Below are 18,522 nucleotides of genomic sequence, written 5' to 3'. Positions count from 1 at the left end.
AAAGTCATTCGAGCCGGAATTTTTTACAAAGGGACCGGCGGAACCAATCATCGGGACGGAAAACGAATTTTTCCGGTAGGAATTACTAACGGCACAACAGATTGGTGTCAGCGGTGGTGCTCCCACCGAGTCTTTCTTTTTTTCGTCGGCCGATTGTATTTTTGACTCCGACTACGGCAACCGTTTCGATTTCCGATATAACTGACGCTTGATTGAGGGCGGGGGAGGGGTGGACGGTTCGATAATCAACTTTGAGATTGAACATCCAATCCGGCCGCCCGCTGATCCCGTCGGCGGCGGAGCCTCCCTTCGATTTTTCTTCTCCCCTTTGCACCATTCGCGTTCAACTCTTTTTCCCGCGATTTAATTAAGCCCTCCGATGAACGGAGGCGCGACCGCGACGGGAGCCCCGGAGAACCAGCCGGGGAGAAGCGTCAGCGATTATCTAATGTCTCTGTTTTTTCATGTCGCGGAAGCCGTAATCGTTTGGAAACTCGCGGAATAAGCGAGTGTTTCGGATTTTCTTCTTACTTTCGGGCAACCGGCGGATGTTTCGATGGAGGACTGTGTTCCGCGTAATTTACTCGTGATTATAATCATGAAACTAATATTCAAGCTTAATTTTTCAAATAACAGATTCTCAAATAAAAATACTATTCTAGATTCCCAGTTTGCTCTTCTATATAGAATCACACTTTTCAACGTGTTAATGATCGTTTATCGTTTAGGAAGCAGAAATTTATTCGTGTTTCCACGTGTAATTATCCGTCGATCGCAAGGTTCGATTATAATCATGAAACTAATATTCAAGCTTAATTTTTCTACAAACAGATTCTCAAATAAAAATACTGATATAGATTCCCAGTTTGCTTTTCAACGTGTTAATGATCGTTAGTCGTTTAGGAAGCAGCGCAACGGAATCATTATACTGTATGGAACAATTGCGATAGATTGCGAAAGCATACGCAGAATTGTCGAATAAATTATAAAGCAAGTTAGTTAACCAATAAATTATAACCGAGATTTATTCAAACGCGAGTGTTCCAATATTGGCAACGTTTATTTAGAACGGATCATCGCGGTATTACGAACCGCTAATTATCGCACAACGCGTGAATATTTCTCAGAGAATTAAAGCCACGCCCGCCGAGGCGTTAATCGTGAACACCTTCCGGAACAGGACGCGAGGGTGGATCAGTTAAAAGGCAATATCTGTCCGTTCGCGCGCCATATGGCGGCCTACACGAAAATATTCGATGTCGCCTTATGGCGGTGAATATTTGATGAACGATCCGGCCGGTTCGGCCTAGACCTCCGGCGATCCGAGAGTGACGGCCAGCGAATTTCGTCGGGAAACGAACCGCCCCGCAATTGTAAATTAACCCTCTGTAAGCACATGTAACATCGAAGTCACATATCAATGTACTGGGTTCAATTGATTTATTCAATTTTTCATTGCAAAACGACGAACGACGTTAAATAATTGATCAACTTAAACTTTTGTACACGCAAACGCTTACGTTGAACGTCATTGTAGCTTCAAAGTTACAAAATATATTTGTTTCAATAGAATTATTAACCCTTTGCGGACGAAGATTCTTCAGAGAACTCAAAACCTTCAGCAGATTAGGCTGAATTATATCTCGTATCCTTAAAGAATAGAGAAAACCTGTTTTAAGCGGGTATTCCAAGTTACGAATGTTTACGTGTAAACTGCACTCATTGATAAGAAACTAAATGCAGGAACAGTGTATGTAATTTGGCAGTAAATAGATTGAGATTTTTCTATAGGAACCACAAGAGTGCAGCTATTGACGTTTACTAATTCACAATTCAATTTTTCGATTGCTACATCAATTTCTTTGTTAACCCCTTGCACTCGGGAGTTTTTCGCCAGGAATACTTTAATATTTTCTGATACACACGATACTTTGTGAAACTAACTCGAGGAGAAATTATACGTACATCGAGGAGCGAATTTTTTGAAATCGATGAGTTATAAGGTATAACATTAAATATCGAATTTTATAGTTTTACCGTATGAAATCAGGCGGCGAGCGCTACGGGAGAAAGGAAATCCGCGTCGAGTGTCTTCGACGGTTTTCTATCCGGCACACTCGCAGGAAGTTCCGCCATTCCGATTGCGCGCGGCGAATGGAAATTGCGCGCGGAACTGTTGGGTAACGGGTGACGTGCTGGAGAAGAAAATTTCGGATTGATGTAACGCGGAGGTTATTTTTAAGGGAGTTTCGTGGCGTAGTATCTTCGCGGAGGGAGGAATCCACAAGGTTCGACCGAGGGAACATAACATAGCCACAACCACACATTTAATTATGCTAACGTATGTATATCTGTATATTATACTATAATTTATTACATTTTGTCTCCGCCAAAATGCGCTATTGTATATCTACCCCCAGCCAAACTTTGTAAGGCCCGGGGAATATTTCTTGAAAATAAAGCGCTTTTATCTTTGGGGAGGGAAGAATTGACGAGGTTCGACTCAGGGAACGATTTATTAACTAAATTTCTTTATATAATTTCTGTGTATTTATCAAGATTTCAGTTTGCTTATATTTCAGTATAAGCATTACCAAGCATTTAAATTGACTTTTCTAAATTTCTTTATAAACATATATAAAAACCATTAATACCACACTAGTAAATCTAATATAAATATTCGACGTTACAAGCAAATTTGATGTAAATATTCAACGTTGCAAGTAAACGTAATATGAATATTCAACGTTACAAGTAAACTTGATATAAATATTCAATGTACAATAAATATTCAATAACGTAAATAACTAGTAAATGTAATATAAATATTCAGCGTTAGGAGTAAACGTAATATAAATATTCAACGTACAATAAATATTCAATAACGTAAGTAACTAATAAATGTAATACAAACGTTCCACGTTACAAGTAAACGTAATATAAATATTCATTGTATAATAAATATTCAATAACGTAAGTAACTGTAAATAATAAGTAAATAATAAATAATTCTTCCTATTCATCTTTGATACAAAAGGGCAACTGATACGTAAAACGCTGTTGTTTCTCGCGGCAGTCGACGTGTCAAGTGCCGTATATAAATATTTATTGTTTATGTATTGTCAACCGTATCACGATTTGACCGCGGGCGAGCGCGAGCGTTGCAGACGTTTCACGTAACGGCGGGGGAATGAGATTTCATTCGCAAATTGCAGTGCACCGGCGCTCGAAATGAAATTAGCTGAAATTCGTTTGCGAATTAAATCACCAGCCGCGTTGTTCGCCAGTGTTTATTCCGCAAATGAGCGTGGCAACCAAAATCGATTCAACATTACAGGAAACCGCGCGCCGCGGAAGTGTTTGACACTGGATCGTGCTGTGACGCAGCATCGAATACGAACGATCGCGAGCTTGCCTAATATATTGTGGGATTTGTAACGAATCAAGGGCAAGGTTTAAAGTAAATCTCAAGTTTAATTTCAGTTTATAATTAAATACTCGTAACGCTCACAATACTCTCTCAATACTCTCTGTATTACTTCGTTTGCTCCAACTCGCAATTCTCACGCCCGACACAAAATCAAAATGGCAAAAGACAAAGAGCAAAAGGCGCCTTTCCCCATGCATCCCTCCCAATACACCAGTCACTCATTCACATACTCACGCACACGGACCCCGCGATCATCGCCTCTAATGTCTCGCTCTCATTCTTATTTACACTCGCACTCTCTTTCACTCGTTCTCTCGATCACTCACTCTTTCGGTTGTTTATGTTTCGAATGACCGACAGCTGATCGGTAATCCTACAATATTTATCTGTATACAGGAATTATTCGTGCGGATGATTTAACACCGTTCCTACCGCGAGCAGTCGATTAGATTTTTCCTTTTAAGATTAAATTTTCCTTCCCAACATTTCCTCTTCGAGCGTAGTCATCAGTCGTCTTCACTCTGTTCGTGCTCGCCATCTTCGCGGCACGTTCGCGCCCGCCTTTTTACACGTAGAATGAAAATCTCGCGGTTTCGTTGTTCCAAAGTGAGCAACGATAGATTCTCCTATTGTTCGGAGGAGAGTGATATAATGCCTGCAACGCCGGTGTAATTCATTCGATGATTTACTTTTGATTTGAACGTAATTATTCTCAGAAAACGGGGAATACAACGCGAATTGGTTAAACGGAGGAAGATTAAGATACGCGTAACAGTGGAAACACGCATAGCGTGGAGAAGCGGAGTCCAGGAAGAATAATTTTGTTCAGAATCCGCGGAACTTGCGCGAGATAATTTAAATGACGTTGGAACTCCATGGAGGACGGGATAAGACGAGATAACAGCGTGGCTTACAGAAGCGGTTTTACTTTGACCTTTCCCTCGAAATTCTCGAGCGATCGCGAAGGATTCAAAGCGACGATCGAAGCAAAAATTCCATTGTCAGCGCGTTGAATGCCGTGCGATTTCAAAGAACAATGTACAGGAAATGGAAAAAATGAAATGTTCGATCGTTCGATTGAATCGCGTTATTATCGCCCGTCTAGCTGAATGTCGCCGCATTGGGTAGCATTATTTATAACACAGAAATATTCTCAAATAATCGTCGTTTAATTGAGTGAACTACAGTGATTCGAGTCGATTGGTCACCGATGGCATTCAAGGTGTTAATAAGTTCGGATTAAACGTCTCCTGCGCGGAGGTCGACGGCTTAATAACGACTGAGACGATTAACAACGGCGGAACCCTGACAATTTCACGAAGACACCGAACTTCGCGCGGCTCTTCGTAATAGATCGCCGTGAAAAATCCTCCTGGCGTCTCTATTTATAATCGAAGCGCGCCGCTCGCTCGCTCGGATAATTGACTGAGCCTAGGATGGAAATAATGCGCGCTGCGCTGAAAGGAGGAATTTTTGCGCGGAGACCTTACGCTGTAAAAAATCGTCATATTCTCCGGCTGCAAAAAGACAATCGCCGGGGATGAAAGGGGCCGCGCCGCGCCGAGCACCGTGATGCAGATTTTCTTTTGATATTCTCTGAAGATAACAGGGCATTAGCGATCTTAACCGTATTAACCCTTTGCCTAGAATATCGTGTCTGATGCTGAACATTGAAAGTACTCCGGACGAGCATCAATCGACAGTGCCAAGTTGCCTGCAGCAAAGAATCTTGCCCAAGCTTCTTAATATCTATACGCTTCCCTATTATTCTCTGCGCTGAATCGTATTCATTGTAAAATACATATATACAGCGTAAATTTCACGCAGAAGACTGATCGTCGATGAAATGCATCCAGGGGTTATTTTAAAACCTGCTCGATTAAGTCTATTTACACTATTCCTACCGCGACCAGTCAAATGACTGCTCTTTAGCACAATATTTTTTAATATAGTTTTCACATTTTTTACAAATAGGTTTGTCGATTGTACATCTCCCACACGCGTACTTTTTACATTTTAGACAGATTTCGTTAGTCTTATTGTTTGTGCAATATCTTATTTAGCATGGTTTCCGTTCGCGTGAACCTGTACTTGTATTTGTGACGGGTGTTGCTTGATTTTCTTTGACTAACTCTAGTTCTTATTCATATTCAATGGCAAATTCTTCTGTCAATTGAAATAAAAATTCCTGCCTCGAAATCTCTTCTCCCGTGGATGCTTTATATGAAATCCATGCATTTATCCCGGCTAAATCTAGGATATTAAAAAATACCTGTAAAGGCCACCTCCGACATTTAGATTTTACCGATTTTACCGAGGCCGATAGGCGAGCGAGAACTGTAAACACTTAGAAGTGCCGTAAAGCACTTTTTGGCTAAAATCATGCCGCAACTGCATTACCTTTCGTTTGTAACGACTTTATAGTATCGGAATTGAGTCTTCGAGAGAATACTATTACAAAAAGATATAAATCGTTCTAGCGATCAAATGACCGGTCGTGGTAGGTAAGACAGACTACAAATTCTTCTCAGGAAATAAACAATAGAAAAAGGAGTGAATATTGAAGAATGTTTTATACATATATTTCAGGAAAAGTCGTGAAGTATAAAGTCGATTCGATTACGTTGTCTATAGGAGATTCTAATCGAAATTTTAAAAACAGTCATTCGACTGCTTGCGGTAGGAATAGTGCTAAAAGAGAATAATCAACAGCAAACGATTTCTTAATCAATCTTTCGATAACAGTAAGCTACAGTTGCAAACGCACGCGAGAAACGTGATTCCCCGTGAAGAATTGCCGGTCCGTTTCACTCATTGATGCCGCTTCAATGGCGGCTCCTCGAAGAAGATCGACGTCGACCGCTTTTTCAAACCCTCTCGAATGAAATCGTAGCTGATGTACCGTTCCCGTTATATCCACCGTTCTAATTCTACTCAATTAACCCTTTGCACTCGACAGTTTCTCGCTAGAAACGTGCGATATACCTCAATGAGATGTAAACGACGTTCTTCGACATTAATAAACGAGAGAACGAAAATTAAGGAACATAGCTATTTTATTTGAATCTTTCGCATATCGATGCATTGTACGAAACATAATATTATATGTAAAATTATAATTTTGTACGTCATATCCAATGGTGACTGAGAGTCATCTCTCGAGCACAAAAGGGTTAATAGTTATATCGGCTACGATTCTGAACAATCTTTTCATTCTTTAATGGTTTTCTAATATTTTTTAAGCGCACTTAACACTGTTTCCACCGGAGGTGTCGAATGGCACCTCCTGAAATTTCATCTGAAAATTATTTTCCGAGTTTAACCCCTTGTCCTACAACAACGTGCGAGACTCGTGATGAAGATTTTCAACGCGATCCAACAAATATATATAATACTCGGTTCATTCGAATTCAAAGTAAATATTATTCCTCTATAATCAAGTATTATACTTAAGTGAAAATATAGGCATAACGTATGTTTAGAATTTTTCTCTTTTTCCAATAAATCATTCATGACAAAGCAACCGTGTCGATCAGAGTTCAGAAAGAAATCATAAGCCAAGGTGTTAACCGTATATTCTGAATTGACTTCTCGACTTTTCGAATAACGATTACAAAATTGACCACAGGAACTGTCCAAAATTCAATCGAGGACAAATCACGAAACTGAGAAAATAATTTTCAGTTAAAGCTTCAAAAGGTGCGTTCCGACACCACCGGTAGAAATAAAGATGTAGGATTAATCGAATTGCGAGATTGAGTTACCCCTTTTTCTCCCCTAAGCGAAGCAGATCCTACCCTTATCCCTATTTTCCCACCCCAACCGTGAACGCAGGAAAGTCGAAGAGGTGCTCGAGTCGCATGGCGCGTCTTTACTTGTCTATCAACAAAACTCGCGTATATTATGCAAAAGGTTGTCCAGCTCTGCCCGAAATCAATCCGTCGAGCACCTCCGCGATAAAACCTCCGCGGCCATTAATAAATCTCCGCGATACGTGCTCCCCCGTTACGCCTCGTCATTATAACGCGCCGCGTCGGCCGGCTAACGCGTATTTATTTATCCCCGTAAATCTCGAGTAACGCTCGGCGTTATTAATAAATTCGCGCCGCGGAAACGCGTTTCCGGGGATGTTCGATTACCGGCGGCGTTTCCCTGTTGCCGAGTTAAATGACGCCGTTACTGAAATCCCGCGAAAATGGCCGGCCGCCGGCCGCGCCGCGTACCTTAATTACAATGTCCCGCCTTTCTGGCTGGAAACCCGCCGGATAATGGACGGACGCGCGAGAAAACACGCTTCCGCGGCATGGAATTAATTAAACGAGCCGGCGTGAAAAAGAACGGGCCAGCGCGAGCGGGACGTTGATTTTGATAAGCTCGAAACGTTCTTGCCGGTCGGCGCGGTTAACCCTGCCACCGGTCATTTGTCTCTGGAAGCTTTAACACCGGGCCGCATCCGAATTGCAAATTCGTGATAATGGAAGACGTGCGGGTGAATATAAACTAGCTCCGCCTCCCCCCCGCGTCGCTTCTTCCCCTTCTGCAACGGTTTCTTTGACGGCGTCCTGTGGAGTCCATTTTATGGAGATCGGGTCCCGCGAAGCTGGCCGTCGAACCTTACGAGTTCATCATCGCTGGGACGACGTGGGCGGTTCAATGGCGAAATAAGAGTTAAACTGAAGCTCGGTGTTTACTATAGACTAGGAAAGTTTGTGAAAGAGACCCATATGTTTAACCAACTATCTGTATATAGCTATCTAGTTTATTTATTTTTTTATAGACTAGGAAACTTTGTGATAGAGACCCATATATTTAACTAACTATCTGTATATAGCTATCTATTTTATTTATTTATTTATAGACTAGGAAACTTTGTGATAGAGACCCATATATTTAACTAACTATCTGTATATAGCTATCTATTTTATTTATTTATTTATAGACTAGGAAACTTTGTGATAGAGACCCATATATTTAACTAACTATCTGTATATAGCTATCTATTTTATTTATTTATTTATAGACTAGGAAACTTTATGAAAGAGACCCATATATTTAACTAACTATCTGTATATAGCTATCTATTTTATTTATTTATTTATATTTATTTTATGTATATTTATTTTGCTTCTATTTATTTATACTTATTTATATTTATGTTTATTTAGTTTTATTTATTTTTATTTATTTATTGTTGTCTATTACATGTCATAAGTATTGTATAGCCACGATTGCCTAGGCAACTGAAAATATTGATATCTATTTATAATATATATAGATATATTTATATATTTATATATATGTGCCTTCGCCATAAAGGCGCCACTGCGTGCCACCCAAAGACAAAATTGTCCACTCTACTTCAAGTGGAAGTTTCGTTTAAAGATAACAAATTGATAATAGCAGAACAGTTGTGACGAAGACTTCTAATTGAACAGCGATCAATGTTGTTCATTACCCACGGATCAAAGCAAACAAGTCTCACTCCTTATGAAATCGATTTTTCTACGGAGACCACGTGCGGGAGAGACTCGTAATTTCCAGTTAAGGGGTTAACAGATGTTTCCGTGGAAGATGTACAAGGGAGGACGTTTGTATGGAGTTCACGATGTTATTTGGGGAAAGGGTGAATCTCGCGAGCTGGATTTTCGGAGTCGATGGGGTTGAATCGAGCATCAAACGATGAACGGTTTATTAGTTCAGCGAGGCGTTTGTTTTAGTAGATTGTTGGATGTTGGAAGAATGTTTGGGTATTGTTGAACATATTTTGGAGATTTCGAAGGGAAATACAGTTGGGAGTAGAAGGTGATTCTGTATGGACGATTATCGAGAGAAAAACAATTTCTCTAAAGGAAAACATTCGCTGCGGTTTTATCGATAAATTAATAATACACGTCTTTAGCTTCTCTTAATAAATTATTCCTTCGCATTGCTGTTAGTACGTGCTTGCATTTAGGAAGTCAAGAGCAAAGGAACTCGCATAACAATGAAATTAATGCAACCGCTTGTCCGGAATCTCTGGCTGAAAGTTTGTAGTACACTGGGAACCGTGGGAGCCATAACACTAAGAAAACATGAATTAACGGAGGTGTTACGTTTCTCCCTTGCTAGGGAGAATTTTAATGAATATTAAGCAGCTCCTCCGGGATGGTTGTTTTTCCGGTGACCGTTACACCGTCCCAATCGAAATACACGCGGGAAACGGATTACACGGTTCAGTTGAATTTTTTTCGTTGCAATTTTTATGCGCAGCAGTGCGCCTTAAAAGTCCAATATCGGTTCGACGGAATCGAAAGGGGGTCGAGTTACTAATGGCTCCGTATCGAATGCCCCGACCTTCGTGTAACAAAAAATCTACCTACATCGAGACGTACTTGATCGTGCAGGATCTCGAAATAAAAATTACTCATCGAGCGTACGTGTAAATTGCTCGTTCGAGCGAAACATCGGTGGGAAATCGGACGTCCTCGATCATTTAGAAACTCAAAAATTCAAGAACACCTCAGTTTAACGCATACCGAACGTTATAATTATTCATTAGATATTTACATCGACCTCGATTGACGATTTCTATATTAACCGTTTCAATTATAATTTTCTTACTATGCTTTTCAAGAAATAAATCAAAGTGAATTTATTTGAATAAATGTTATTCTTTGATATTTTTTCGTAATAACACAACATTTGTGATCTCATTAGACAAGTACTCTTATTAATCTTTTTGTATACACACCCAATCACTTCCGCCTTTTCGGTAAATATCCACAAAAGTTGTTTAGCACCCAAACGGTTAAACGAAACTCAACGTTGTTCGTTCCCCACATATCAAAACAATTTTACTGTTATCTTCAAATGAAGTTTCCATTGAAATCAGAACAGAAAATTTCGTTGCGCGTCTTCCAAATTGTCAACAGCGAGAGTAAATAACACAAGGGGTTAAACCTCTAAATTCCAAGATCTCGCTGAACGTCAGTTACCCTAAGAATAGAATAAACTGTACAACAGACCCGCAAACGTACCATTAGAAAGTGGTATCGCACACAGAGAAGAATGTCGAAACGCATCGACGTCGATCAGCGAGACGCGCGCGTAATCGTTTATTAATATTTATGATCGGACAGAAGAGATTTATGACACCCGGGGCAATTAGATTATCTACGAGCGCGTTACTCGGAGCGTGTTGTGTGCACAGCTGTTGCGCTTAATCGCGCGGATCTCTGATTTATCGAAAGAGCGACGGGACGGCGGCGCGGCCGTTAAAAACCGTTTCACGATGGCGGGTAATCGCAACGGGACGCGGTTGTTTGTTTCAGAAAGTTTGACGGGGAACGGCGGGAGAGCGGCGGGGAACCGTGGCAATGGCGGCGGAAGACATCGACGGAATGGAGAGGAACCGGGCCAAGGCTGGGAGCCTCACCGAAATCGTGTAATTTCCGGACACCGTGCCGATGCGCAACCGCCGCGCCGTGAATTGATGGTGATTTCGCGAGGGATTTATCGGCGGTGTCTTAAATCACGATTTGAAACAGCGGCCGCATTAGCGGCGGACATCGGAGTCTGCCATGGCAACGGCGGACTCGTGCGCAGCAATGGACGGTTCGTAAAGTTCGAGCGAGACGTGCATGCATAGTACGTCTCCGACAATTGAGACAGGACGCACGATCGAAACGCTTTCGAATGCGACGAGACATTTCGTGCATTGGATTTCGTCTCTATTAACCCCTCGCTCTGCGTTTTATTCGATAACTATGATCGATGGAATTACTGCATTGCTAGTTACTTATTGGGTAAAGAAAATAATAGAAACATGTTGTAGATGATAGAATAGATTGATAATAGAAAGGTGACGTTCAATTTATACGAAAATAAGCGTAGATTCGTTGAATTTCGGTTAACTTTCAGTTGGATACGATATTGTCGAGGGGTTAATTGAAGGGATTCTAAAAGTTATATATAATTAACTTTTCAAAATAGGTGAAGGAATACGATACATACTAGAAACCATCAAACATAAAGATAGTATCTTTTCTTTTTCAATGATAATTATTGTAATTATGTAATAAGATGTAAGGCGGAGTGGAATAAGTGCACCCCAGTTTTTAGTAAGTTCGACTTTCAACCCATATATCTTTAATTTGTTTTATGATACTTTAACATTTATTGAAATCAACGAATATTTGAGTTAACACGCTTTAATTGACATTGACAAAAACGCCAATTTCACTTATATCTTAATTTTTCAAGAAAATTGTAGAAAATCCAACAACTGTGCACTTTCCCCGAAAATGGGGCACATGCGCACAACCGACCATTAAAACCGATTTGAAGCATTTTATCATATGCTACGAGGCGAGAGTATAACTATCGATATGTTTGCTATAAAATACTTTTTACCGCATTCAAATAAAACAAATAAATAAATACAAAGGAATTAGTGAAATAAAGTCCTAATATAAACAGATCTAAAATATATTAATGGTAACGGTACAATGTTAAATGTTAAAAAATGATATTTTTGGACAAATGTATTAATCAGAATAAATGTATTAATAAGAACCCGTTTATGCACTTACCCGACTCCACCTTTTAATAAGTTATAGTAAGATATAATGACATAATAATTATTACAATGAAGCTTTTACTGTGGTTTGTAGTATGTACTTTATTTCTTTAGCTATTTTGAAAAGTTAACTGCGTCCTTCGAATCTAATATGCTCGTTGTTACACCCTCTCACGCGATTCGTAATTTCATTGCTTTCCTCTTGATAGCATTGTTTTTAATCTCAAGCATCGGTCGCTGGTAATTTTATAAGTCAAGGTTGCAAAGCACCACTTTGTGTGTTTCAAGATATCAGTTCTCTAATGTAATATCGTTAGCGACCAATGAAACGAAGTAAAACTACTTACTCGCCTTACGATGTCGTGTTAGAATTGTAGCGATGATTTTTAATGCGGTTCAACAAGTAGCAATTTCATTCGGTCCTTTCGAGTTCAAATGCAACTTTTTCTTCTTAGCAATTTATATGATTTAGAGTCAATTTGGAGATAGGATGAGCATGGAATTTCTTGGTTTACCGGTACATTATTGACACGTTAAATGCCGTATCAGTCACCGATGACTGACGCTTCTGAATTTCTCGAGAACAATCGCAACGTGCAAGATAATCGATGTCGAATCAGAATCTTTAATAGCGTAACTAAGTTGATAGTGTAATGCAAAGACTGTAACGCGAGATAGTGAATAATCATTAATAGTTTTCTTTGCTACAAAGGATGAAGAGACAAATGAAAAGACGACAGAAAAATGGTCAAGATTTTCATGGCGCTTAACGTGTTAACGATAAATAGTTCTGACTATTAAGTAAAGTAGAGTCAAATATTGACATCTTAATATCACGTGTGCTGCGTTTATTTAATTTTATTTTATTGTAAAAGTGTGAGTCGTGCACCTCGTACGATCTGAACAAGGTCTTAACCTTTGACTACCCGCGCTGGCGTAAAAAGAATAACAACGTAAAATCAATTCCATCAGTTTCCCTTTGTTTATTATCGATTATTATATATATTAAATATATATTCCTAATAAATAACATACTTCATCAAGACGATGTGCACAGAATACACCGCGTTAGATGAAAATTCAGGGCGCGGGTAGTTAACCCTTTGCGGACGAATGTCGACACTCTGCTGAGATCAAACTTTCACGTTTGTAATACTAAGTTGCAAACAAATGATCCAACTATTCAAACGACAAGAAAGTACATAATGAACCTGATTCTATATTACTTAACACTAGAACTACGTACCACTCAAAATGACTAGTTTCAATTTTCTTGTTTAGCAATTATTGATATCTTCAAAGCATTGAATATTCGAAATGATTTTGAAAAGAAATTCCACTTGAGTACTACATCGAATGTCCGAAGAACCTGAAAATAATCTATCGTCACAATTTCTATATGAATCGCGTATTAATCGTATTAAACGCTAGGTAGTTCTAGTGTTAAGAATTCGATGACAGAATCCACAGGTTTAGTATGCTTCAGAGAGTCTTCGTCCGCAAAGTGTTAAAGGTTAAAGAAAGAACGAAACGTGTGAATTCGTCGTCAAACGGTCGTTTGAAATTTCCAGAATACCAAGGCGTGGACACGACGACGAAGATTGACCGACCGGATCCCACCTGCGACGCGGTCGATTAAGTCACTTGGAGGTTGGCCTGGGGGTTGGTTACGGGGGACGTCCGGATGCGTCATGTCGTCCTACGAGGGGCACGTTTACGAGCGGAATCTTACTTGAAGACGCAAAGCGGAGGCGAAGCCGACCGTAGATCCGCGGGACCTTGGAAGTTACAATGTCAACGGCCGCGACGGACCCGCTGCCGCCCACCGTTTCCGGGGAATTGACGACCGCGCTTATACCGACGGTGACCAAGATCGATACGCGGCTGGACGTCAATCCCGTCTCGGTGGTTTTGGCGGTGTCGATAGTCTGCATTTTATCGCCGATCACCGTCTCCGGGAACTCCATTATCCTGACCGCGTTCTATAGGTACAAGAGGCTGCGAACTGCATCCAATTACCTGCTGGTCTCTTTGGCCATCAGCGACTTCGGGGTAAGCTTTAAAGCGCGGAGGAAATGCGGGACGCTCGGTCGCGTGCATTAAGTCTACGCCACGCTCTCTCCACCCTTTCTATATTACGAGACCTCTCTCGACTCTCGAGGCTGTCAGAGCCTCGAATTAATTAAACGCTTATATCGTGCCTTCGCTTATTTATTGGTTAAATCCTTGCACGCCGCGGCAGCCCCTCGCGATTCCCGTTCAGCCGCGTCCAATGCGGTAGCTAATGATTCTCCTTATCCGTTACGAATGCGTTCGGCGGTGAGCTTCAATGGCGAATCGCGAATCCGGTGACTTTTCACGCGAACGGTGTTGAGAAGATCTTTAATTGATCGTAAGAATTTATAGAGAGTTTAGAGATGCGTTCGGTAGGAAGTTCAGTCGTGAATTGCGAATTCGGTGCATTTTTCACGTGAATTTAGTGGTAAAAACATCTTTAATAGGTTTCGAATTTTTTATAAATCCTTATAATCTGTTAAAGATCTGTTTAACCTTTAATTAAATTTTAATTATTTCTTAAGAATTTATTAAATTCTTTATATATTGTTACAATCTTTAAATTCTTTGTAAATCCTTATAATCTGTTAAAGATCTTTTTAATCTTTAATTAAATTTTAATTATTTCTTAAGAACTTATTAAATTCTTTATATATTGTCATAATCTTTAAATTTTTTATAAATTGTTATAATCTATAACAATCTGTGTTCTTCGAAATAGGCTTCATTATTTTCGAGGATTTCGATTCGGTTTTTTGACTGCTCGACGAAAACGAAGCCGATTTTGACGCAGCGAGTGGCTCGATACGGTTTCGCACGTTTTCCAATATGTGAAAATTCGTATTTATTAAATGATGCAGTGATTGAAATACGTATATCGAAGCGGAAATCATTTCAGCGGCTTCGGAAACATTTTCCTTGTCGGACGCCATCTTGCTTGCTAATAGCATTCTGTTCGACTAGATGTCGTACGTTTCGCAACTGTGAGTGTCGCTTGAAGTTTATAAAATACACTTATTTACATGCGAACCAGAGTTACAAGTAATTTAATATCAAGGCACCGAATTCGTTTCTACACCTAATGGATGATGGAAAGGGATTTTACATCGATTTCGAAGATATTTTGAATGATTCGATTAAGAGATTCAACGTAACGCGAGATTGCGTATGTTGTGCGTTGAATGGAATTGAAATTACATTTCTTTTTGTACTGGATAGATTTTTCGAGCTACAAACCACTCAAAATATAGTGTGTAGCTCGGTAATTGAATCAGCGCTGTTCTTACGGCTCTTTTTTCGAATTGCTTTGTGCGGCAAAGGGAGCGCACAGCAGCGATACGGTTCACTATGAATGGCAATGACTTTTCAACGGGCAGGAAAATTCTGTTACCGCCACACGCGTGATCGAGAAAAGCGCAACACAAGTTTATTGCACTCGAGCGGCGGAGATCACTCGAAACGGTTAACGAAGAACCGCTGAAACCCGCGCTCGCGCGCATGCGACAGGTGTATTTTGAAATAGATCGCGTTCAGCGGTACAAATACTTTCCCGTTGAAGCAAAAAACTTTTCGAACGCGGTAGCCCGATAACTCGGAAATCGGAAACCGGAAAAATACGTTCACGGAACTCGCGGGGCGCGCGCGTTACGCGAATCGATCGCATTACAAAATTCCCGAGTGGACAAACTCTAATGCTCGCGGTTAATGAAATTCACGTATAATCTCGTTGCGCCGGTGAATTAATTATTACCGTAATTAATGCAATGAAATGATAATCGAGGTTTGGTACGCTTTTCGGGCGCAAACGAAATTTTCGTCCGGTAATTGCGTCGAACGCATGCGGCCGGCGTCGATATCGAATCGAAATCAAAGTACGCAATTATTTTAATGCGTTCGTTACGCGATACCGGAATTTCGTGTAACGGCCGGAACGACGCTCGGGAACGGGTTTCTCGCGCGGTAATCATTTTAAAATCTCGGGAAATTTATGCGAACGCGCGGAAGGATGAAAATTCCGTTGATTTAATAGACGGAAACGGGCTCAATGACGAGGAAAATGATTTGCCTTCGATCAGCGACCCGTGTAATCGTTGGAGAATTATCGGGACGAGATCGTGCAACGCCGCGCGTTCATTCGTGAATATAAATCGATACACGCCAACCGAATTTTAGCGCGTTAATGCTCGTGAAAGGCCCGGCCCGTCCGTCGACGCGGTCGTTCCGTCAGCGTTACAGTCAGCCTCGTCAGACTGAAAAGAGGCATTGACAGTGAAGAGGCCCATTGTTCACCAAGATTAATCGAGTATTTTAATTAGTCGGCCGAATCCATGGGAGAAAGGAACGGGCCACGGGAATCCTTCGAACGTATCGTTCGTCGTTTATAACGTTTTCAATCTGAATCGATTATAATGTTATCAAATCGACGCGATCCAGGAACGGAACACGATCAGTTTCGGATTCTTCGAACTGAATCGCATTCGATTAACCGCAAGACCGAATACCAATTAAGAAGAATGTATCGGAATCGTATCGAGTGGCACTCGTTACGAAACGAAGGGAAAACCGATAAATTCGTTTTCTTTTCAATTAAAATCCAATGCCGTTTTAGCAGCACCGAGTACCTACTTACAGTTTGAATTAAACATCGAGCCACGATGAAAATAGATTTCCTTTTTCAAATTATCAACGGTGAAATATATGAATTTAAATTAATATTTTAAATTAACGACGAATTCGCGGGGCAATGGAATTAAGGAACATAGTACTTGCAATGAGTTTATTAACAGTTTTAATAAAGTTTTCAATGACTTATAGTCTTGTGCCAACAACGTAATCATTTTTTGTGTATAATAATCTTCAAATAATAAGTAGATTATGTTATTAGACGCGACTCGTGTCGTGAGTGCATTTGTCATTGAAATTTCAATGAACAAGTCCTCAGTCATTGATCGTTTAATCATCAATGAACCGTGCGATGGCTAACACGCAATGCGCCGGGTACAACACTTTCTACAAACGACATAGAATTATCATCAGCCTCTGGAAATCAGCTTTTGTTGAACGTAACGCCGGAAATGCACAAACAGTGCCACAGACTATAATCACTCGACGTACAAATTATCCGGCGTTAATAACCTAACATGCACGCGACTCGAGCTAATCTGCTTCAACACTATTTCTACCGAAGACGTCGAAGGATACGTAGAATTTTTAACATTAAATTATTTTCAAGGTTCAGTCGTATATTCTGAATTGACTTTTCGACTTTTCCAATAACGATGATAAAATTAATTATAGGAAATGTGCAAAACTCAATTGAGGGAAAGTTATTAAACCGATAAAATAATGTTAACTTAACCAAGGCCTTTCGATTTTTCCAATAAAGGTTATAAAATTAGCTACGCGAAATATATAAAATGTAATTGAGAAAAATTATTAAACTGAGAAAATAATTTAACTTTAACCTAACCAAGACCTATCGACTATTCCAATAACGGTTATAAAATTAGCTATGGAAAATATATAAAATTTAATTGAAGAAAAATCACTAAACTGTGAAAATAATTTAATTTTAACCTAACCAAGAAATATCGACTATTCCAATAACGGTTATAAAATTAGCTATAGAAAGTACACAAAATTCAATTGAGAAAAATTATTAAACTGAGAAAATAATTATAACCTATCCAAAGTCTTTTCCAATAACGGTTATAAAATTAGCTATAGAAAATATACAAAATTCAATGAAGAAAAATCACTAAACTGTGAAAATAATTTAATTTTAACCTAACCAAGCTATCGACCTAACCTATCGACTATTCCAACAACGATAATAAAATTGCCTATGGGAAACACGTAATTGACATATAAAAATACTGTATTCACATCGTATGCGCGTCAGACAATTTTCCACATTCAGGTTCCCCACGAACGCGTACAAGCCTGCATAATTGTCACGGTTTCACGCAGGTCGGCGTGTTCATGCCGTTCGGTATGCAGCTGGAGCTGTCTGGTCTCCCGGAGAATGGCGTGTCCACGTTGTGCATCATCCCCTATTGCATCGTGATCGCGTTGTGCAGCGTGAGCGTGCTGGTCACGGTCGCGATCGCCGTGGACAGGCTGACATCGCTCGCGCAGCCGCTCAGGTACAAGAACATCATCACCCACAGCAGCATCGAGAAGTACATCGCCGTGTTCTGGATCTACGCGATCGCCGTCGGCCTCTCGCCTCTGATCTACGCGAAAGTTGTCGGCGAGACGCAACCGCACAGGTGAGATATATCGACGTTGGATGTCTACGACAATGTCCACGAATAAATAAACTTCGCATTGCTGCGCTGGGTGGGTCCAGGGGTGCTCGACCGCGACATAATCATTTATACAACGTCCTTCTTACAGTTCTATTCACAATTATGTACAAATGTTGCACAATGTAGTCTTTGGTTCGATACGTCCCTTCTTGTTCGCGTTCGCTCGAAGG

At 40.2% G+C, this 18,522-nt stretch overlaps 1 protein-coding gene across 1 annotated transcript in view; it reads left to right on the top strand.

The window, feature by feature from the left end:
* LOC116427348 (uncharacterized) overlaps nt 1-18,522 on the top strand; it is a 153,637-nt gene that overhangs the window by 113,704 nt on the left and 21,411 nt on the right. The window contains exons 2-4 of the mRNA XM_076369800.1: nt 10,741-11,023; nt 13,559-14,039; nt 18,012-18,313. Of these exons, the coding sequence (XP_076225915.1) occupies nt 13,779-14,039; nt 18,012-18,313 (563 nt within the window). The 5' untranslated portion in view covers nt 10,741-11,023; nt 13,559-13,778. The remainder of the gene's footprint in view (nt 1-10,740; nt 11,024-13,558; nt 14,040-18,011; nt 18,314-18,522) is intronic.

This window comes from Nomia melanderi, chromosome 8 (assembly GCF_051020985.1).
Source record: "Nomia melanderi isolate GNS246 chromosome 8, iyNomMela1, whole genome shotgun sequence".
In the NCBI taxonomy this organism is placed as follows: domain Eukaryota; kingdom Metazoa; phylum Arthropoda; class Insecta; order Hymenoptera; family Halictidae; genus Nomia; species Nomia melanderi.
Note: the sequence above shows the minus strand (reverse complement) of the source record. Positions and strands in the feature narration are given on the sequence as shown.